This window comes from Rattus norvegicus, chromosome 1 (assembly GCF_036323735.1).
Source record: "Rattus norvegicus strain BN/NHsdMcwi chromosome 1, GRCr8, whole genome shotgun sequence".
In the NCBI taxonomy this organism is placed as follows: Eukaryota; Metazoa; Chordata; class Mammalia; order Rodentia; family Muridae; genus Rattus; species Rattus norvegicus.
The window spans coordinates 21993373-22017300 of record NC_086019.1 but is presented as its reverse complement, the minus strand read 5'-3'; the positions used below and the strand labels follow the sequence as shown (position 1 = coordinate 22017300).

Sequence of the window (23928 nt, the reverse complement as noted above, 5' to 3'; positions counted from 1 at the left end):
CCAAACATTAGGCAGAGCTTGGAAAGTTCTATGGAAGAGGGGGAGGAAGGATTGAAGAGGCCAGGGGGACTAAGGACACCACAAGAAAATCTACAGAATCAACTAACCTAGCCCATAGGGGCCCACAGAGACTAAACCACGAAAGAGAGAGCAAGCACGGGATGGACCCCGTCCCTCAACAAATATGCAACGGTTGTGCTTCTTGGTCTTCATGTGAGGCTCCTAAGAGCAGGAGCTGTATCTGACCACTGCCTGCCTTTTAATCCCTCTCCCCTACCTGCGCTGCCTTGTTCAGCCACACTAGGAGATGCACCTAGTCCTACTGCAAGGATATGACAAGGTGAGTTGATTCCCACGGGAGGCCTCCGTTTTTCTGAGCCCTTTCCGAGGAGAAAGGGAAGTCAGGAGGATGGTGGGGAGGTGAAGTGAAAGAAGGAAGGACAGAAGATTGGAGGAAGTGAGGTAAGAGACAGGGAGGGGCTGGGAGGAGAGGAGGGGAGGGAAGCTACAATCCAGATATAAATTAAATTAATTAATTAATAATAAAAAGATGAAAAAAGAAATCTACCAAAGAACATATTGTACATTACTAATACACTCGGATGTCTCCATTAATAGTTCATTTGCCTATTTTTTATTATTTAATAGAAAACTTACTGTAAACATAATTAGAATGTTTCTAGACTTAATATATCATTATCATTTGACTTTTTTAATATTTATGTCTGTGGTATGTTTCTGTGTGTGTGTGTGTGTGTGTGTGTGTGTGTGTGTGTGTGTGTGTGTGTGTACATTCCACAGCACACATGTGGAGGTCAGAGCACAACTTGTAGGGAGATTAGGTCTCACCTTCTACCATGGTAGGATCAAATCAAGCCATTAGACTCGGCAGTAAGCACCAATACTGACTTCACTATAAAGCCCATCATTTAACAACTTGCTGAAACATCCACTGTTCGTAAGAACCATAAAGAACACATTCCCTTCCACTTTATAACCTCCTACATAGTCCAAGACAACCAATTCTCCTTCTCTCACCAGAGGAGCCCATGTTTGGAATCCTTCAGCCTCCTAAGGTGTGTCTGCAGTCTTCTCCCCAACCCGACCTCCCTTAGGACATGTTCCAGTTCGACAGAGCTGTAAGTAAGGTTTGACTACAATACAGTTGGACACGAAGTATCAGATTAACAAATCATCTATTTGCCAGTTGCTGTGAAATCATAAATTACATCGTTCAAAAGCCCCAAAATGCAGACTTTATGCCTAACTTTGGCTGTACATTTAAAATGCTTAGAAAGTATGGCTTTTGTATTTTTGCTCTGACATATGTTAGACATTCCCTTAAAGTTTGGGATGCCATTTGCATGGCAAATGCCAACCGTTCTGACCACAATTAGCATGGGATGAAGGCTCTGGGGCAGGTGGGCAAGGGCAAGCGTGTACCGTTCTGTTCCCTGGAGTACTCCCTCCCTTGCCAGTAGCACCAGTGAACGCCATCTCTTTGGGATATAGAGAACATTATTTCCTTCTAGCCCAAGCATCTTGCTTTTACATTACCTCTTTCCTGGTATTACTTTTTTTTCTATGCACATATCTTTTGTTTATAAATATCCTTAACTAAATTGGTAAATTGAGGAAAGTATATGGAAATGAGAAATTATAAGTTTCAAATATCTTCTATATGGCTTACCATAAAATTAGCATTTGCATCCCATTTAACACAACATTTAGGTGTAAGCTACACTTACTGTTTTCAGGTTTTGTCTATGACTGTCTCCCAACTGAAAAATTTATTTCAGGAGTTCCAAACTGTTAACTTTAAACTCTGACATTATGAATGTTCGTCACGGGGCACTTAATTTCCTAAAAATGTGTATTGTAGGAGCTGTGTTTGTTCATATCAAATTGTAAATGTCACCTATGAGAGAAGCTTAGCACAAATGCCTGTCTCCGTGGCAATTAACCTTCTCCTACTGGACTTTCCTGACTTGGTTCTGCAGCCTTCAAGGAATGAGAAGAGTAAGGCATCATGGGAAGGTGTTGCATCATGGGAAGGGCATTGCATCATGGGAAGTTATTGGCACCATGGAAGCTCGTGGCATCATGGGTGCGGTATCACCCGCTAGAAAGACCCTTCGGGTTGGCTTGTCCTACTGAGAGGATGATAAACCTCAGGATCCAACAGGCTTTTGCTTTGAACTCACATAAATTTAAAAAGAAACCTCCAACAATAACAGCTATGCATTACTCCTTCCTGTATTCTCTGAACACCTGGCTAGAGCTTTCTGGATGGGGAAAGCTCAGCAGTGTTAACAGAAGTAAAACAAAACTTTCCTCTGAACATCTTTCAGGAAAGGCCAGATCTCACGGCAACCAAACACAGCATGAAGGTTTCAAAGAAGTCAGTGAGCTGTCACTTTTCAATGGGGCTAGTGTATTTCTACCAGAATATACACTGGAGTTTGGCACATAATAAACTCATTAAGTATAAGTTCTCTGTGACAACGAGAATGTGTTAATGTATAATCTCAGCTATATTTTAAAGTCAGTTTGGCAGGACAGATCCAAACCTATTATAGATACACGGAAAGTCCCGTAGAATAATGTTCAAAGTCTATGGCTGCACGTGATAAAAGTTTAACCCAACTAGAGTTAAACAAAGAAAGGGCTTTATGGACTGGAGAAGTTCTCAGACATGCCTGGAGTGATGGGGAAGCCTTTCTCCCTCCCCTGGCTCTTCTGTTATCTGTGCTGGCTTCATTTGTAGAATGGCCATCTGGTAGACCTTAAGAAGACTAAGTTGACAATGTGTGGATCACACATTTCTCCCAGGGCAGGAAGCAAGATATTGTGATAGACGGGACCTCAAGAATACAGGTAGAGAATTCGCCAAAAAAAAAAGGACACTCTGTTGAGCTGAAATTCTAAGTCCTAATTTCTCCTCTGTGATAAGATAAAAATAAAACCACCACTGTGCCAAACTGAGTTGCAATTAGCATAGTCTTTATTTATTGTAGAGAAATAATATTTACCAAGTATATTAAAGAAAAGGGACTAGCAGGCAGGCACATTATAAATATTAGCTAAATCTTGATTAAAATTTAATTTTCATGACAGGAAGATATTATTATTTAAGAGTGGAGTGTGAAGTGTAAAAAATGAACAGTAATACCAAAACCAAAATTACAAACTGGGTCACTATGTCTCCACATGCCTCCACTGTCTGTGACATGCCACTGAGCACTAGGAAGCTTTTTTGAGTCTCTTTACTATGGGTAAAATGGACAAAATTAAACAGGTCTACGGGAAATGGTTTCTCACATATCTTCAAAGGATTTTACAAGATTTAAACTAACACCTGAAATTCTTCTGAGGCTATTAGGTCACGGCACACCACTGGAGAACAGGATAGGCCATGCGAATTTTGCTTTTATTTCTTCAGATGATGGAATGAGATGACAGCCATATTCGAGTTCGCAAATACACTACTCAGAAATACTCAGAGCATTTCCTTCTATGTTCTAACTATCCCTAGGCCTGGGCCTGGAAGCTTCGTGCATCTGCACAGTCTAATCTTCCAAGCTGATTGGTTCAATCTGGCTTCTCTCGGTTCTGACTGAAACACTCTGTTTGACCTAATTTTGGCAATCTGTTCTAATCTTCTGGCTCCTTCTCATTCTCTGGTTTGTTCTGCCTTCACCTGTATCTAGCTTGTTCTTTCTGCAAAATGCATCCTCCCTCCCTCTTTCTCCCTCCCTTTTTCTCCCTCCCTCCTTTCCTCTCTCTGCTCTTAAATAACCTCTCTTTCCTATGAGAGTTGGGCATATCCTAACTCTGACTCATTTTGTCAAATCTTTCTCTGATTCATTATTTTGTCTGCCCCTCAATTAGCTGTCACTTTCAAACATGGCTGCTTCCTTCCACAAGCTAAACTTATCTTCACTGTTAGGGATTATAGGTGCATAGTAAGGGCATGTCTGTACTCCAGCCACATCATGCTGTCATAAAGGTGCATACTAAGGGCATGTCTGTATTCCAGCCACATCATGCTCTCATCCCAGGAGTGTCTGCATTCTGGCCAGATCACATAGGCCTAGAAGGTCTTTGGGTGTGATCTCTTGAATTAAAATTCCTCTACTACATCAGAAACCTGACTCTTGTTTTGTCAAGTGCCCAGGAAAAGAGGATATAGTGTGTGGCTCACAGAAGCTGGTGGCTGCCCCAAGGACTGGATATAATCCTACAACCCAGGTATTGCCACAAAAATTATCCAGCATTTCCCTCGATGTTCAATGTTCAAAAGTCCTAAAAAACAACACTGAAAGGAAACACAGTAGCCACCACAGCCCGTGAACCAGCAGAGTCAGGGAGGTGAAACATGAACAGTAACTGTTAGCATTTGTTCTAATGTTTCCATTTCAGAAACAAACCTCTGGGGTGTACATCACTTAGCAATGGGAAAATCTAATCAGTATTGACTATGGCTAAATGGTTTACATTGTAGAACATGACTGAGGACACCACTACATTGCCTAAAAAGATCTCATGCACAATGCAGCCTAGAATTACACAGTGTGCTGCTTTCTCTGCTCAGAAGGGGTAATGGATACTGAACAGCCTGGGAACCAGGCTTTCTGCCAGCTTCAGACCCAATACCCCAGAGGACTATAACTGAGAAATTCCCCACTTCTCCAGCTGCCAACAACTTCCCCTCAGAAACAGGGCAGCCGGGAGCATATATCTAATAATTGATCTCCATGAACACTTTGAAAATAACCCTGGCACAGTACCTGGCAGATGGTAGGCATCCAAAAAGTTAAGCCAAAGTGGAGGTAGGGAAGGGAAAGAGAAGGCAGCAGAGAAGAAAGAGAAATTTTGTTTGCTTGTTTGTATTTGTTTGATTTTGGTTTTCAGGTCAGGATTTCCCTGTGTAGACCAGGCTGACCTGGGACTCGGGGATCAGCCTGTCTCTGCCTCCGAGTGCTGGGTTCAAAGCTGTGCATCACCATGACCAGCTTGGAGGAGAGATTCTAAAAAGTCATCTTTGTTTGATTCTTGTAGCCCCAAGCCTTTTGGCACTAAGAGGCAATGGGGGTGGAGGTGGGATCATAATACTTTTTAGAAAAATTTTTATATTTTTGTGTCTGTGTGCTTGTATGCCACATGTGTTTGTGCCTATAGAGGCCAGAAGAGGGCACTGGAGTCATTGGAGCTTGGGTTCTAGGATTTAAACTCTGATCCCCTTCCCCCCTCCCCTCAAAAAAGCAAGTGCTTTTAATCACCGAGCCATCTCTCCAGCCCCATAGGAGTTTTTGATTGGTTGGTTGGTTGGTTAAAGAACTATTATCTTATTATTTATGTGTATTGGGGGGTCTAAGGGGTATTGTGTTTTTATTTTTGCTATTTATAGATTTATTTTGAACTGTATATAAGATGGTGGTTATGTGTACATGAGTTCAGTGCCTTCAGAGGTTAGAGTTATTCTATTTCCCAGGAGCTGAAGTTACAGGCAGTTAGAAGCCATCCAATGTCAAGACAAGGAACCAAACTGGGGTCTTCAGTAAGAACAATACGTGCCTGTATATGAACTCACAGAAACCAATCCAGCATGTTCCGGGCCCGCACCAGTTTTAAAGCTGAGAGGAGAAGTGGACATATGGCCCCAACTGTCCCCCAAAACTATCTCCAACTGATAACCACTTGCAAATTAAAAATTGGTTTTCGCCAAGAGAGTCTCATTGGGGAAACAAGCCATGCTTAGGGTAGACCCCATACAGATGTAGATGGGTATCACAAAATGAACTCCATGGCATCTTCAGCCCTTTGTCTTGTAGTGCTATGCCTGGGCATTTCCTTTTGAACCTCACAAGTCCTCTTGTGAATATATATATATATATAATATATATATATATAATATATATATATATATCTCCCAGTTTTGTGCTTTTATAGGATTCCCATGTGTGTGAACGAGTGTCTCTCTACATCTGTGTTCCTTATGCTTTTTCTTCTGTTTGCTTTGTCCTATTCTGAAATGTTTGTTTTTGTCTTGTTTCACTTTATTATTGTTCCTTAAATGCCGGTTTGGTTTTGACTGAGGGATGGGAAGGGTCTGGATCCAGATGAGAGGGAAAGTGAAGAGTAAGTGAAAGGAGCTGGGGGAGGGGAAACCACAATAACAGAGTGGAGGAAAAAAGATCTATTTTCAATAAAAGTAAAATAAAGAACAGTATGTGCTCTTAAACATTAAGCCATCTCTGTAGACACACCCCCACCACAGTAGTCCTTAGCCTCAGTCACGGCAAACCCTGCCACACTCATAGCCTAACAGGAAAACCAGTGCCACCCTCTTCACTGGCAAACACTCACAGCACAGCTCGGGTTGAGAAGCCATGTGCAGAGCCTGGTGCAAACTGCAGGAATCTATAGTTTGTTCTTAATGTTAGGACTGGACATCCTAACATCCTAACAGGAGATGGAGCACACGCGTAAAACACAACCACGAAGCCCGTGTGTGTAAAGTAGGAAACAGAAGAGCAACATCACAGAATGCCAGTAACTGAGCTGTCAACATACGTCTTGGCTGGCTGCCCCAGTGCCGCCGTAATGTCCCTAGGAAGGCGTGGCTTGCCACCTATTCGCACACACTTTGGGTGAAAGAGACCGCCTGCCTCACGAGGTAGTGCATACCTTCCGGGGCCACTCACTGCTCTTTTCACACAGAGTGCGTCCGAACAAGAAAGTGTACAGTGGGAATGTGGAGGAATTAGCTAGACAAGTGTCTACTTGCCAAACTGTCACCGAGGTTTCCTCAGTGAGGTATCACATGGCGCTCGGAACACCTTTTTGCCTTGACACTTTTATTCAAGGACATTCCTTTCAGACTACTAAAATCTCAGTAATCCAATGGGGGAAAAAGTCTAAAAAAAATCCAGAAAGATCTGCACTGACGAATAACTTTAGCATTCATTATTGCTGTCAGGGGCATTTCTATATAGAATATAAAAAATCTCATTTTCTAAGGATCGTCGACTAATTTTCAATATTCTACTTACTTTAGTTCAAAATTTAAAAATATAAAATTTGTGGAGCGGGGATGTTCAAGCACTGGGATTCAAATAAAAATGGCTTTGCTGCTTCCATTTGTTACCTGATGCCCAAACCAGTGAGTTCTGCTACATTCCAGCATTCACCTATTACCAAGAGTTCCAGGTACACACAGTTAATTTTCAGCATGAACTTGGGCCCTTTATAATTGGGTGATAAGAGAATCATTCTGCTTACTATTAACAGATTAAAATGACAGCACTAACGAATCAATGGAATCAGAGTCCCTTCCACCAGCACCACCACCAAAGGGCCAAAACAGGACAGGCTAGCAGGAACACACGGGTCCTGCTTGACTCTTACCACTTGGCCCGCTGAATCTATCCTTGCTGGATCTCTGTAGGATTGCAGAAGATGGACTTTCCAACTGACCTGTGTTTTGAGAATGACACCCACAAATATAAGTTTTCATCCACATCCCTTTGGATTCTCTCTAATTTATGCCACCCTCTGGAAGGGCAGTCCAGAGCCATGAGTTTAGGGCCATGACCCTCTGTGCCACAATTAGGAGGCTGGGTCATGGACGTGAGCACTCTTGTGCTTTGCCCCTAGCAAGACACTCAAAGAGCACGTGACTTGAAGCAGGCTAACAAGGCTACTAAGGATCCGGGAACCCAACAAGGAACCACACCTGCGTCTTTGGGTGTTACTGTACAATCCAGTGACTGGAGCAAAACGACCCTGGGCCCTTTCAAATGTCTTTTGTGGATTTTTTTCTTTTACACATTACCAATACAACTAATATGTCCAGTCAGTGCTGATTTATACTTTCCTTGAGATATACTGGGCAATGAAATCTCTGTCACATTTTTTTTTCTTTTCTTTTTTTCAGAGCTGGGGACCGAACCCAGGGCCTTGCGCTTGCTAGGCAAGCGCTCTACCACTGAGCTAAATCCCCAACCCCCTCTGTCACATTTTTAACAGCCACCCCTAACTGGTAAGTCTAATTAGGCAAGCATTATCAACAGCCTGGACTACCACAGGAATGTATGTGTGCATGGGGTATGTAAATGGGGGGTGGGGTAGAGATGAAGTCATAATGAAGCCAGAGATAGGAGAAAGAATGATATGGAAGGAATGTGCCAGACTGGGAGTCAGCTGGGGTTCGTGTGGAGAGGAAGCAGGGTGTGAACGCATGGGTTCTGCACTCCTGGGTTAGACGATTCCTTCAGACACAGCATACTATTTTCCTTTTCCTTTGGGAAGGTGAAATTTTAAGAAATAGAACCCAAAACGTATTGTAGAGAACTTCCCCTAAACCCAAAATTAGAAGCACTGTGTCTAGAAGCACAGACTTCACTCTGCAGTTGTCTCAGACGACAAAGGAAAGCACAAGCTCCTGGCTGCACCGGAATTTGACTTCTGCAGGGCCAGGAGGAGCTCAGAGACCAGGGCAAAAGCAAACCCATACAGGGAGAGCCCACAGAGAGAGACCAGAGGCAGAGGCAGGGTTAAGGCAAGAACTTGCATCCTTGCATCTGTCCACACCTAGGCTTTTCAGATAGGGATGGCCTGCAGAAAGTGAGTGTAAGTGTGCCCGGATCTCCAGAACTACAGATAAGTCATCCTGACACATCCAGAAAGCGTCCAACTGCCTGGTGAATGCCTGTGCTTGATTTCACAAAGTACCTGGTGTGTATCCGGCTCTAAAAGCAGGTCTGTCATGCTGCCCACTGTCACTTTCATGAGTACAATTCAGAGACGTTTATTGACTCTTATTAAGAGCCGAATGGTCCAAAGTCTGTCAATGTTTATTCCAAAGCCTACCAGACGATTTCTTAGGAAAACTGACTGGACTCCCAAGTGAGTAATGGTCATAGACTAGCCATTGACTTCTTAAACCTGCCCTTGCTCTGTTTCCTGCAGAACAAACATCAGGAAACAAAAACCAGATGGGGAATCTTGGAGTATCCGAGCTAGAGATGACATTCTGTGAACCCACTTAAGTGAGAATCACACACTGGTATGACAGATCTATGACTGCAAATTCGGAGGTATGACTGGAAAGATTTCATCTGAAAGGAAGTAAAAGATTCCCTATTTCAGGGTAAGGAGCAGAAGACAGCTCGCTCACACTAATCCTGAAGCCAGCAGCCTACACAGGCACTAAAACGTTAAGTAAATGCATGCAAGCTCCCAAGGGGAGTCTTTGGATGCACAGACCTCTACTTAAACTCTTTATGGTCCAGAAACAGATGCAGAGTCTGCCTGACATTTTAAAATATCCTATTTTAGTATGCTCAAAAATAGTATACAATATTTAGAGTCTTTTTCGCCCAGATTTTGGTGAAAGGCAGAGCAGCAGCACTTAATTGGTGTGGCTTTAAGGTTACACCTGAACCCTCCCGCAAGAACAAAGCGGAGGACACGTGAAAGTATCTGCAAACATCCAGTCAGCCTCATTTCGGAACCAACAGCACCCCTGCATGCGATGACTGAGGGTTGCTCCCAAAGCTTGCCAGTTCTAGCTCCAAGGAAGGGCTTGTACAGCAGATGAACCGAATGCAATGATTTAAAGAAACTCAAAACTAAACTCTGGGCTAGATAGTGCCATGAGAAAGGGCTGTACGAATGTCAGCAGAGGACAATCAGAAACGAGTTTTCGGGGTCAACCTATCACTATACTTTCACACCTGCATTAGATGCACAGTTGAGAATCACAGCTCCTTTCCCCCTGCTGATTCCCAGGGGGAAGCCCAAAGCTAACCCTAAGGCAACCTCCACATTATACGCAAGCACTACTGCTTCCGCGCCTTACTTACAGATTTTGCCCTCTTCTCTGGCGAAGGGGAAGCAGCAAAGCTGGCCCATGGTCCCTGCGTTCCTGGCGGGCACCCCACCGGGAGGCTGCGGCTACACCGCGGTCTGCTTGGCCGCCGCCTGCAGCCAGGAGCTCAGCACAGCACAGCCGAGAGAAAGGGAAGGGAGCTCGCTCGCTCCCTCACGAAAAGGCTCCTCCTCCTGGCCCTCCAGCTCCAGCGACTGCTCCGACTGCTCCGGGACACACTGGCTAGGGAAGTGGCCATATGCTCGCCCGATTCTCCCAGCACCCGAGCCCTGGCCGACCAGAGATGAGGACCACAAGAGAAGCCAGGCTGCCAGCATGTGTCTTTAAGAAGGTAATGGAGAAAACCTGAGTCTTTACCCACACAGACCAATGCAGCAATTACACATGAAATTCAAACCAGGATTTTTAAAAGCCACGGTTTCTCTTTGTTATTTAAAGAGGAAGAGAGCTGCCCAAGATACTTTTGTTTGTCGCCTTCTGTACAGAGAACACAGCACAGCAGAACGCTATAAATTCCACTTCTTTCAATATATTCTACTTGTCTCAAGTGCCATTAAATACTTAGCAAACTGTATAAACAATAGAAATGGGGCGGAGGAGGCTGGAATCAACTGTTATCTGCACTTTACACATCTCCCATAAGTTCCCTATCTTTTTTTTAATATTCCCTCGTTCTCTTATTAAATCATTAGTCAACATGATGAAATATGCAGTTACAGCATCCAACATCATAGTGGCATAGAAAATAACCAGGAATCCGCTGAGAACTAGATCAAGGATAAGGGGATCATACCCAAAGAAGCCACAAGGTGACTGCCAAATTCAAGGGCAGCAAAAATACTCATTTCGAGACTCATGATATCCTCTGAGATTCATGAGACTATAATGAGCTTCCTGGGGTTGTTTAAAAGCTGTGGCCTGATTCAGGGTGTGGCCATGTGTGTTGATGCTACAGGAACGAAAGCCTGCTTGGTGCCAGCGGCCCCATTCAGCTTCTTCCTTCCCACATGTGTGACCTACTGAGCCCCACACATCAATCAAGCTGCCAGCTGCTGCAAGGAGAAAGATACAAGATGGAAATTGGCCTGCGGTAGAATATAATTTCAACAGCCCTTTCACATAGAATTTTGACAGTGCTGGTGAAGGGATCTAGAGTTTTAGGGATGCTGGAGGAGTATTGAACCAACCTGCACCTCTATCCCGCCCCTCTCCTCTTAAGGTAAAAACAGTCTCCATTAGACAGGTAGGTCTTGAACTCACTCTGCAGCCCAGGTAAGTTAAACTAGTGGCCACTCTAGTAGCTGGGACCCGAGGTGTGAACCACTCTACCGGGCTAGAACTTTGATGCTCTTAGGTTTCATACACATCTTGAGAACCTTTTAGAGTATATCAACTGATATACTGATATAAGCCATTTCTATCAGGAAATGGGGTATATTAATACATACTTCAAGTATTTCTAATTTGCAAGATTAGAAATATTGTACAGATCTATGTATAAAAGCATACATTTGGCTAAGTGAAATTACCAGGTCTCTCTACATAATTAAAACTAATTTTTTTTTTAATTTTAACTTCATTTATTTAATGTGTATGTGCTCTGCTGCTTAGACATCCACCTGCCTGAAGGGGGCATCAAATCCCATTACAGATGGTTGTGAGCCACCATGTGGTTGCTGGGAATTGAACTCAGGACCCCTGGAAGAGCAGCCAGCGCTCTTAACCTCTGAGCCATGTCACCAGCCCCTAAAACTAATATTTAAAACATCAGCTATCCTTAGGCAGATTTCCCTTTTTTTGGAGTATTTTAAACATAAATACAATGCTTAGTTCTGTCTGCATTTTAAGGGAGCACTCTGGTTGATTACACAATGAACAATGCAAATTTTTTAAAGTCAGATTTCACTGTCAGAACCAGTTTGTTAGCTCACAGCTTGTCAGCCTATTTAAACTATTCTACTGTTTCCTTTCAGGTTCTTCAAATACATGAGGCAAAACTAAAACCACGAAATAAGATTTTTGTGTGTAATTGTAAATACTCTTTAAAATAATAATGTGTAGGAACCTCTTTTTATTTTAATCTTATTTATTTATATTTTATGGGAGTGTTCTGCATGAACACCTGCACGCCAGAAGAGGCCATCGGATCTCATTACAGATGGCTGCAAGCCACCACGTTGTTGCTGGGAATTGAACTCAGGACCTCTGGAAGAGCAATTAGTGCTCTTAACCACTGAGCCATCTCTCCAGCCCCTGGACCTCTTAAAACTAATAAGCAAATAATGTTGAGTTCTAAGGATATGAACTCACTTCCTCATATTGCACAGCAAGCACTTTTAACAACTGAGTCATCCCCCCGGGCCTGATGTGACCTTTAGAATCATAAAACTGTTAAGTCTGAATCCAAGATCTGTTGGGTGTTTACAACCATGAAAGATAAACCTATCAGAATCCGAGTCTCTTCACTGATAAGTTCATTTTCAAGTTCTAAAATGTCGTTACAAAGCAAAAAGTACAGGGGAGTAAGGAAAAAGAGAGCAGAATGTCTGTCTATAGGCACAGCCCAGGTAAGTTAAACTAGTGGCCCTCTTGCTGGGCCACTAGTGGCCACTTTGTTAAATACCCCTACTGTGGCTGCTTCCAAAAACCTGTGAGTTTCCAATTGTGAGTAAAGCATCTAAAAAATGTGTCCATAGCTAAGGACCAGTATTCGTAAGAATGTTCTAAGGGGTTGGGGATTTAGCTCAGTGGTAGAGCGCTTGCCTTAGAAGGGCAAGGCCCTGGGTTCGGTCCCCAGCTCCGGAAAAAAAAAAAAAAAAAAAAAAAAAGAACCAAGAATGTTCTAAAAAGGGCTCATGACCTTACAGACTTCTCCACAAGCAACCCAGACTGAGCTAAGCTGCTGGGTTATGGAGGCACAGTCTAGGATCTGAGTGCTTCAAAGGCTGAGGCAAGAGGATCTTGAATTTAAAGAAGCCTGGGCAACACAGGTGGACACCATCTCAACAAACAAAAAGCTAAACTGGTAAAAGAAATGTTGAGTCAGCCACAAGCAAAAAGATAGAAAACCACAGGTGATAGAAATTTAGAAATTTTAACAGCTGCTTAAATTTAGAAATTTTAAAGCAACCACAGAAGGGGTATTTAACAAAGTTGAGTTGGTAACATTCGCCATAAGTCTGTCCCCACTGGATGCTGTTTTTGAGGTAAAGGGATATTTAAGGGATAGGGCTCAACCTGGCACACTGGCAGGGCAGAAAACTGTCAGAGGAGTGGGCAGGATTGCTAGCTGGTGCTACAAACACTGAGGTGCCTATAGACAGACACAGGTGATAGAAATTTTAGGCAGGTGTTTAAAAATCTAACGCCCGCTGGTACTGCCTACATGCCAGGCACTTGCAACACTCAGAGAACATTTTACTCACCCGTTTGATCCTCACAACTGGAGGGCGTGTGCTAGCCCCAAATCTCCAACTTAAGCTCAGAAAAGTAAGGTGAGGGAAAGTTAGAGTGGGACATGAACCTAATTTGTCTGGCTCTGAGCCACAACGGATGAAATTACACTGGATGTACACCTTGAAATCCTGGCTCTGTTCCCGACGTTCTACTACCACAGGCTTTATTAACACTGCTAACGTGATATGGTCACGTGATGTTAAGACAGAGGCCCTAAGGACAGATCCCTTTGGAGATGATACTCAGAGACACTGCCTCCCACTTGTGGACAGATGAGTCAATCGGGATCGAGTGAGGACAGGAATGTGCCCCAAAAGGAGCTGCCCTGGTGGAGAAACAAGAGCCTATGGCATTCAAGAGCGCCTCCAAGGGTTCTCGCTGTGTTTTATGAAGGAATGGCACACTCACTTTAGCAATATATGGAGGTGCACTATGACCAGAAGTGTTTTAAAAGGATAACCTCATAGTGAGGGGGCTGAGGACCAGCCTGGGCTACACAGTGAGAACTATCTTAAAAATAAAACTGAGAAATGTTGACCCCAGTGAGCAGGTGTGTCTGGCACAGACAGCTTGAGAGTGTTGGCATAAACGCAAACCTTAGCTTTTCCTGCTTGTTTTTCTTGGGAGCCTGACTGCAGGCAAGTGGTACTTACGGGCACTATACATCTCCTCCAGGACTCTGGGTTTTTCTTATAATGGTCAAAAATGTCAGGAATAGAACCAATGCTCTAAGGGTGGCAGCTGCCTTATGTACATGTCATTTGGAGTACTGGGTCCAGTCGTTGTCTCTAGTAGACAAAGATAAAGCCTAACTGTGATGGAACTACACTCTACGTCAGTTTCTATTTGTGACTAATTATATATTCACACACACGCACACACACGCACACGCACGCACGCCCAGACACACACACAAGTACATATATACACACACATGCACACACGCACGCACACGCGCACACACACACACACACAGACAAGCACACACACACACACGCCCATACACACACACACAAGCACATATATACACACACATGCACACACGCACGCCCATACACACACACAAGCACATATACACACAGACAAGCACATACACACGCACACGCGCACACACACACACACACAAGTACATATATACACACACACGCCCAGACACACACACGCCCAGACACACACACACAAGCACATACACACACACACACACACACACGCACGCACACACGCACGCACACACGCACACACGCACACACAGACTTCAGAGCACTTCTGAGGAAAAGTCCTACTCAACATAACGAGAAAAACCAGAGTTGCCAGGGAGCACCTGCACACTCTGCCCTTAGCCCTGAGGCTGAGGAACGCCAGTTCCAGGCCAGCCTGGACTGCAGAAGGAGACCCTGTTTCATAAAGCCAGCTGATTACTTAACGTGACTACAAAGCTGTACAAATTGTTGTTGTTGTTGTTGTTAATTCTTGCTCCACAGCCTTTCAGCTGATTGGTTAAAGAAAACATGAGTTGACTAACTCGTGGAAACATAAGAAAGAAAAATAAAAGAAAGAGCCTTTTATTCAAAATGGTGGTGAGGAAAAGGTCATTAAACAGTAAAGCATGATGAGAATAATGGCCTGCTCTACCTTTCCAAATCCTGGAACATATATGCATTTAAAACAAGGGACACTGCACGGATTCCGTGAGGCAACAGGCGGTACACAAACTGTTAAGAGAAAAATGCCGCCATTTCAATAAGCTAAGGCCCTTGACGGGATAGAGGGAGGACTCAGTCAGCAAAGTGTCTGCAATGCAAGCACGAGGATCTGAGTTCAAATCCCCAGTGTTATGTAAAAGCTGGGCGAGGTGGCATGTGCCACAAGAGAGAAAAGGATGTCCTTTGGGCTCACTGACAGTCAGTCTGGCCAAATTGGTAAGCGCTAGATTCAGTGAGAGACCTGGTCTCAAAAAATGGGGGATTACACACTATCTTCACACACACACACACACACACACACACACGCCTATGCAGCTGCACACATATGCACACATGATATTTATGAATATGTACATATACGCATAAATGTTTAACAATGTATTGAAACAAAGATCACAAACACTAAGATCTCAAAAGGACAGATTACTGCACCTGAAGGAGATAGGGCAATCATAACCGATTTTGTATTTTTTGTCTTTAGGTTTGTTTGTGTAGAGACAGGGTCACTAGACAAGGCTGGCCTCAACGAACTACAGAGCCAACCATGATTCTGAGCTTTGGAATCTCCTGCCTCCACCTCCCACGTGCTGGTCCATGCATGTGTCTCCACTCCTGGTTTAAATGGTGCTGGGAATGAAGCATGGGGGCTTTCTGGGAAAGCGCTCTTCCGACTGAGCTGCATCCAAAGCCTGATGTCTCCATGTTCATGGAGAAAGACAAATGCACACTAAGCACTGTCTGCGGCCCGGGCCCGAAGGACACTTCCTGCAACTTTGTGGTCATTGTGTTACTAACACAAAGGTTCTGAAGCTACATCCTGGGACAGTGGTATGGAAAAGCTGTCCTCCGTCTGTCTGTCTATACTGGGAAGGACAGGCTACACGCCCTGCAGGAGTTTCTGTCAGTCTGTCTGTTAGGTCTGGCTCTGAAGTGTGCGACTCCTCATTGGCTTGTCACTCCTCCTGTGTCAGATCCCAGCAGACTTCCTGCCTCTCTTCGCAGTCCTTTTTTTTTCCTTGTAAGTTAGAAGTTATAGAAATGTGTGGTTGTAAATTACCATTCACTGTGTAATTTTAGCATGTAATTGGAAAGAGATTTTTTTTCTTCCTATAAAGCATACGGAAGAAAAATAAACCATCCAAAGCATATGCGAGTTAGGGGATGGGGGGGGGGAGATACGTAGGTAGAGAACTAAGAATATAAAATAAGTTTCTATTCGGTTAGGTTTTGTGGTTTTGAAATGAAATCTCACTCTGCAGTGCAGGGTAGCCACAATGCACAGCAATCCTCCTACCTCAGCCTCCCAAGTGATGGGACTATAGACGTGAGCCTCCCCAGCCTGCTCGTTCTTTACCAATCAGTCCACGGCTAATGAAGTTCCAATTGGTGCCAGTTCTCAAATGCCTCCTCCATGGTTACTATCAGCCTGTTCTTTTATGCAAGTGCTGCCCAGTTTTAAACAACACGTGGAGCCAAAGTCTTTTCCTGTGTTGAGAAATAAATGACATGGAAAAGCTCACCTCCCTGCTCAGAGGACATAGCGTGGGGCAGCGGACTAAGGAGGCTGAAGAAGGCTGACGGTGACAAGGGGTCTGACACTCAGCCTCTCCAGCCTGCCAGACAGCTGGTCACCACACTGAACACATCCCATGTGCTAATACAAGGGCACGGGGCGGGGGACGGGGGGGCGGCGGCTCTAGGGATGAAGTTAACTTTGAAACTGAGAAGCTCATCCAATCAGAATAGATGAGAATTCGAGGTCCAAAAGAGGGCGGGCCCTCTATTTTCAGCCATAGACCCAGAAGAGCAAGAAAACTAGCATTGCCAGGGGGCGACTCCTGCCCAGCAGTGACTGAACTGAGACCATGATCCATCATTATCTACACAGCCACGCCAGCCGTGCTTTCTGTAGTCTGTCCTTTGTGGGTATTAGTCACACAATCGCAACAACTGACACGAGTCAGTTATTCAAGGGTAAGCTAAGTGTTTGGATGTTAAAAAGCTTCTTTGAAAACAAAGGAAAAGCATGAAGTACACGGTAGGCTAGTGTTTATATCCTTAGACAAGGCCCAAGAATCCTTATCCTTGCTTGGCTGCCATTGAGTTCATTACAGTCATTGCCACCTTAAATTTTAATTGCCTGTTTGCCTGACTTCCCACTAGAAAGGCAACCTGAGAGCGAGGTTCCTGCTTGCTCATCTTTGATGGTCAATACATAATGTCCGGCACGTGATGGGTTCAAAATTATCTGCTTAATAGGCTGAATGATACATTGTAGCAATCCAAACTAGACTGAAGACCTCCTAAAGTAAAGGAGAAGCCTTTATATGCACGATAGTTAACAACGTTTCTGCTGCCTAGAGGGAGCTGTGCCTGAATCGCTAATGCAGGCAGAATGAATCAACCCTGAACTCATTCTGAAGGCTTGAAGACTAAAGCCCTTCACTCTCTACTGAATGGCCTCATGCCGTTCCTGGATTAAGAATAATGGGGCTGGGGATTTAGCTCAGTGGTAGAGCGCTTGCCTAGGAAGCGCAAGGCCCTGGGTTCGGTCCCCAGCTCCGAAAAAAAGAACCAAAAAAAAAAAAAAAAGAATAATGATACAAGAAAACAGAATGGAAACTGGGTTTTCACATGGAGCTGCAAGATGAGAATTTTCCTTCCGTAGCATTTAGTCAGACATGCAGTAATGACAATCTAGCAATAACAAAAGCTGCTATTTTGCATAAAATAAAGTATGGACCCTAACCCCGGAAGGAACTTCAGAGGATTATTCAGACATTAGGTTAAACACCTGATCTCAGGTTACTTTCCATTGGGAGAAAGATGGCCAGCAAAGACATTTTACCAATCCCTCAGCACTGACCCTCCTCCTAAGAATCAGAATTCTTGCTGTCTGTATTCCCAATATAGACTACAGACAAACAAACAAAACACCCAGCATTTTCTTTTTCTTTCACTAACCTTTCCTTAAGTCCTCTCCTGGGCTCAGGATAGCCACACAATCTGTCACAAGGCAGCAATTATAATGAGCACAGTGTGGTCAGGCCTGATGCTAACAGTGTCCGGATGACCTCATTCGGCGCTCACAAGAGACTCTGGGGGTCACAACTACTGTCCTCATTTTATAGATGGTTGGGAGTCATTAAGCGCCGTGCACCTGGGAAGCAGCACTGCAACTAGAAAAAGGCCTGATTCTACCTCGCTTCTCGCTCTGCTCTCTCGATCTCGATCTCTCTCTCTCCCTCCCTCCCTCCCTCTCCTATGTTCTTCTGTATTAGCCCCGGTTCTTCCACCCCTCACTAAGATGGACGACTGACTTCGTGTCACGACTATGTCTCCTGTGATCTCATCGCCAGATTATTTTGAATAATATGCACATTTGTCAAGTTGATCATAGCTAACACAACTAAACCATCTTCATCCGTGTGTGTGTGTGTGTGTGTGTGTGTGTGTGTGTGTGTGTGTGTGTACGCTATGTACTCACACACATCATGATAGTTGCTTGTCTTTGTTGACTGGATTTATAATACTGCCTTCCTAATGCTGCGACTCTTTAACACAGTTCCTTATGTTATGGTGACCCCCAACCATCAAATCATTTCCATAACCACAATTCTGCTACTGCTATGAATCATAATGCAAATATCTAATATGTACAATATAGTTTTATTGGAACAAATTGACCCAAAAGTGTCACAACCCATAGATTGAGAACCACTGATTTAGAATATTTAGAGAGAGATGTACTTTGGGTATCTCTGACAGGTGTGTCCAGAGGGGATTAACAGAGGAAGAAAGACCCATCCTGAAAGAACACCACCGGGCTGGAGAGATGGCTCAGAGGTTAAGAGCACCGACTGCTCTTCCAGAGGTCCTGAGTTCAAATCCCAGCAACCACACGGTGGCTCACAACCATCTGTAGTGGGATCCGATGCCCTCTTCTGTGTGTCTGAAGACAGCTACAGTGTACTCATATATACATTAAATAAATAAATCTTTAAAAAAAAAAAGAAAGAAAAGAAAGAAAGAACACCACCCCAGAGGCTAGGAGCCTCGATGGAATCAAAGGGGAAGAAAGAGCCCTGGGGAGACGGTACTCTTGTGAAGTGCTCGAAGCACAAACATAAAGGCCTGAGTTCAATCCCCAACACCGACATAAAAGCTGGATGTGGTAGTGCTCAACTGTGAGCCCAGCCTGGGAAGGCAGAAACAGGAGGATTCGTGGGGTCTCTTGGGCAGCTGAGCTAGCTGTATCTGCAAGCTCGGAGTTTAATGGAAGATAAGGAAGCCACCTGATTAGCCTTTGGCCTCCATGGGTGTGCATGTGTATAGCTAAGCATACACGATAAAATTAATATTCTTCCGTGTAGTGGTGGTACATGCCTTTAATACTAATACAGTACTTGGGACACAGAAACAAATGGATCTCTATGAGTCCTGGGCTAGCCTGGTCTACAGAGTGAGTTCCAGAACAGCCAGGACTACACAGAAAAACCCTGTCTTAAAAAACCAATAATAACAACAACGACGACGACAATAATAATAATAGTTTGGAATTTTAGAAGGAAAGGCAAAAGCCAGATAGTACAGACATTCTGTTTCTTGGCTACCAGGATGTGAGCAACCATTGCCATTTCTGCCATGCCTGACACCATTCATTCCCAGCCACAAAGATTTACATCTTCAAACTGTGATCCAGACTAAATCCTTCTCCAAGCTGCTTCTTGTTAGGTGTTTAATTACAGCAATGAAACAGTAACTAATACATCTATGCCACATCAAATGTTACACAGAAACCCACATGTTCACTCTTGCTTTGGAAGTGCACTGCTGTCCGTGGACCAGGAATAATGCAAGTCTTTAATGATAATTTAATAATACATATAAAAAAACAAGTGCCCTACTATTAGAAAAGTAAGAATACGTTCGCAGTAAGTATTCCAATATACATACACATATACATACACCACGTGTCAGAAACTATATGCCAAGCATTTAGGAAATATTAAATACTAGTTAGGATAGTGGAACTTTAATCATAGACACCATAGTAGTGTGATGGATCAGCTAGCACTAATAATCCTGGCAACAGGATCCTCATATTAATTTCCTATCTTTTAAATTTATTTTATGTTTTTTTTAATTTCACATATGCATTCCTCGCACACAGACCACCTTCCCCTCCCACCTCCCCGTAAATCTCTCTCGAGCACTTAGGTATATCTGTTTTTTTTTTTTTTTTTTTTTTTTCCACGTGGAGAGGTTTAATGAGAGAAGAGTAGAAGAGAGGAAAGGCGGCCGGCGATGGGCACGGGTGTGGGAGGGGGGGAGGGGTCAAGAACAGAGAAGAACAAAGAGTCAGAGGGTTAAGTAAGCAGGTATATCTGTTTTATTGTATGACCCAAGGTAAGCCAAGTCATGCATGTGCCTGTAGGTTTAGCCGTCCACTGGGCTCAGCATACACCGGTAGCGTGTACAACCACAGATGGTGATTCCCCTCTCAGAAGAGATGAAAAGCCAAGAGTGCAGAGGTGGTAAGCAGGGCCCTGGGAGCCCCTCCCCCTTCCTCAACTGACGGTTGACATGGCCCACGTTGGGTGGGTTTGGTGCACGTTACTACAATCGATGTGAGCTAATGGTTAAACAGTTTTGCAGAGTCTGAGGAACGCTGTGTTTTAGCTTTATTTCCAGACAGTTATGTAATTCCCTGCACTGTTGTTTTTATTTTTAGTTAGCGAATTTCATAAACGTATTTTGGTCACATTCACCAACCTACTCCCGCCCCCTTCCCAACCCACACAACTTGTGCCTCTTGGTTTCCTTGTTTTTAAGACCACAAGTACAATGTGTACTGCCCATAAACTCTTGGACACACTGCCATCCAATGGAGAATGAGCACCCTACCAGTGGCTACACAAAGAAAACCGACTGCCCTGTACCAGAATTCCATTCATATTGTTTGTTTTTTTCTTTTTACTGGGAGTTCAATATTTAAGTATTTGAAAATACACTTAAAATTGAAGGCTCCACGAATGACTCACGAGGTAATCTATTACTGCTCCTTTCTAGTCATATGGCTTATTTTGTCAGAAGAGAATCCCCACTTAGCGCTATCTCTCTAATACACCCCCCAAGGTGTCTAATAAACCAGAGGGTGTGATTGAACACTGGCAGATGGACAGAGTTTTCAGACTAGCCTAGACCACAGCTGTCACTTTGCGCCAGCACCCAGATTAACATCTGATATGCCAGTTAAAATATTGTGAACCATCCCAGGATTAATCTTCTCAGTTACATATCCTAAAGCTTTGTCTGACTCAGACAAATATAAAAATGACCCAAGAATTCCGATGTTAGGATGCTCTTCATCTACATAAGGGGCATGTAAAAATGAAATTTCAAATTTCTTCTTCTTGGGAAGCGTGTTTCATAAAAAAAGCATATGAAAATGGAGTTTTAAAAGGGAATGGCTATTAATTAATATAATATTTAACATATCAAAAGTTCAATTTTTTCAATATTGTACTTGTTACATAAGGTCATGTGAGGTGTGGCCAAGCCAGGAGAGTCTTGGTTTTCTTTTGTATCACGGCACAGTAGTAAATAGATCCTTCTTTCCATGTACATAACATGGCATGCAGATGGTAAACTACATAGGCAACCAATTTGTGTCACAAAGGAAAAATCAAGTGTCTTCTATTGTGTTGTCATTAAACTGTGTGATACTTGGAAACAAAGAAAATGTCCAGTTAACTGAAGTTGTCAAACAAGAAGGGGAATACAGTTCCCTTGGAAGGTAACCTGTTCTCCCTCCTAGCATGCAGAAGAAGGATTCATCTTAATCAGCCTAAGACATGAAATGTTCTTAATCATTTCCCCATCGGCCTCTGCAGAAGAAGCAAAAACTTCTCAACTTACCTCCCTCACAAAACAGACATTGTTAGATTACAGAATCTAGATTTCACAAATGGTCGTTTTCTCCAGATCAGACCCTGAGAGACTGCTGTATTTTTGCAGTTGTTACATTTTTATCTTGGAACTTTCGAGTGGAAATTAAATGGGGAGACTGAAAAAGTTAAGACAGAAAAAAATCAAACTAGTTTATCTTTTAATACAGAGTAGCAAGTACCATTGAACTAGTTTATCAGAAAAATATTGGCCGAAATTCTGAAAACCAAAATCCATGGCTTCTTAGACCCATTCATTGCAGCAGGCTTTAAAATGCTTTGCCTTGGGGAATCTTTGTGAGATTCAAAATTTTTGACAGTCCCTCCTTCCAAGGAGCTTTTATATGGGGTTATAAGTTAGAGATATTTACTGAACTCAGAGTTGTGCTATCCATACTCAAGCCTGACACACTGTGGTGTCTTCAAGTTAGGTCACAATGGATGTCTCATCCTTTACTTTCAGATCCATTCCTCTCTCTTGATCCACCCGTCACTCTTTGCTCCCTGTGTGAGCTTGCATGAGCTGGAAAACACCAATCCACTGAGTTACTGACACCTTATAGGTTTCAGCACAATTGCACCAAATGCCATAAAAAACACCCCCAGTAACAACAGTGAACTGGCTAGGAACAGAGGTAAAGTCTGGGATGTTGGAGCTGATCCGTATCTACAAGGAAGACCTTCTCCCTTGCCTGATCTGAATTCATGTGGCCTTCGCAATGCACGTCACAGAACATGACTTTCTAATTTCTATATGATTTGACAGGTAAACAAAAACCAGGGAGACAGTTTACTGTCACACATTACAATCTCTACCCCTGTGCGCATGATTTCCTGTAATAAAAACTGGGGGAAATACTTTAAGTTTAGGATGTCAGCAAGCTCCTGGTAAGAAAGATGAAATTTCCTTTCGTGTATCTGGAGCACGAGCAAGGCATCTGCAAAGTCAGAGATGAGTGGGCTGCAGGGTTTGATCTCCACATCGCGTGGCAGCAGGCGGCCTCACACTGACTCATCCACCAGAGCTGGGTTCCTGAATTCTGCCTCAGAATCTGAGTTTTTATCACCTGCAGTGCCAATTGTACATACCATGACAAGTCCATGTTTTTATTTTTTAAAAGCACCTGTCAGTACCACAGTCTGTCAACTGTCAGTACCACAGCCTGTCAATTATCAGTACCACAGTCTGTCAACTGTCAGTGCCACAGCCTGTCAACTGTCAGTGCCACAGCCTGTCAACTGTCAGTACCACAGCCTGTCAACTGTCAATACTACAGCCTGTCAACTGTCAGTACCACAGCCTGTCAACTGTCAGTACCACAGCCTGTCAACTGTCAGTACCACAGCCTATCAACTGTCAGTACCACAGCTTGTCAACTGTCAGTACCACAGTCTGTCAATTATCAGTACCACAGCCTGTCAATTGTCCGTACCACAGCTTGTCAACTGTCAGTACCACAGTCTGACAACTGTCAGTACCACAGCCTGTCAACTGTCAGTGCCACAGCCTGTCAACTGTCAGTACCACAGCTTGTCAACTGTCAGTACCACAGCCTATCAACTGTCAATACCACAGCCTGTCAACTGTCAGTACCACAGCCTGTCAACTGTCAGTACCACAGCCTATCAACTGTCAGTACCACAGCTTATCAACTGTCAGTACCACAGCCTGTCAATTATCAGTACCACAGTCTGTCAACTGTCAGTGCCACAGCCTGTCAACTGTCAGTGCCACAGCCTGTCAACTGTCAGTACCACAGCCTGTCAACTGTCAGTACCACAGCCTGTCAACTGTCAGTACCACAGCCTATCAACTGTCAATACCACAGCCTGTCAACTGTCAGTACCACAGCCTGTCAACTGTCAGTACCACAGCTTGTCAACTGTCAGTACCACAGCTTGTCAACTGTTAGTACCACAGTCT

At 43.7% G+C, this 23928-nt stretch overlaps 1 protein-coding gene across 8 annotated transcripts in view; it reads right to left on the bottom strand.

Annotated features, from left to right (window-relative positions):
- Akap7 (A-kinase anchoring protein 7) overlaps window positions 1-23928 on the bottom strand; it is a 262161-nt gene that overhangs the window by 151363 nt on the left and 86870 nt on the right. Inside the window, exon 8 of one of the 8 annotated variants that reach the window (XR_010054020.1) lies at window positions 9870-23928. This exon is cut by the window's right edge and continues 5791 nt beyond it. The exons of 6 other annotated variants lie outside the window; for them this stretch is intronic. Coding sequence is in view for 1 of the 2 variants with exons in the window: in XM_039081160.2 (XP_038937088.1) it covers window positions 9870-9918 (49 nt within the window). In the remaining variant the exon portion in view is untranslated. The remainder of the gene's footprint in view (window positions 1-9869) is intronic. One more of the 8 variants, XM_039081160.2, reaches the window with a different exon arrangement.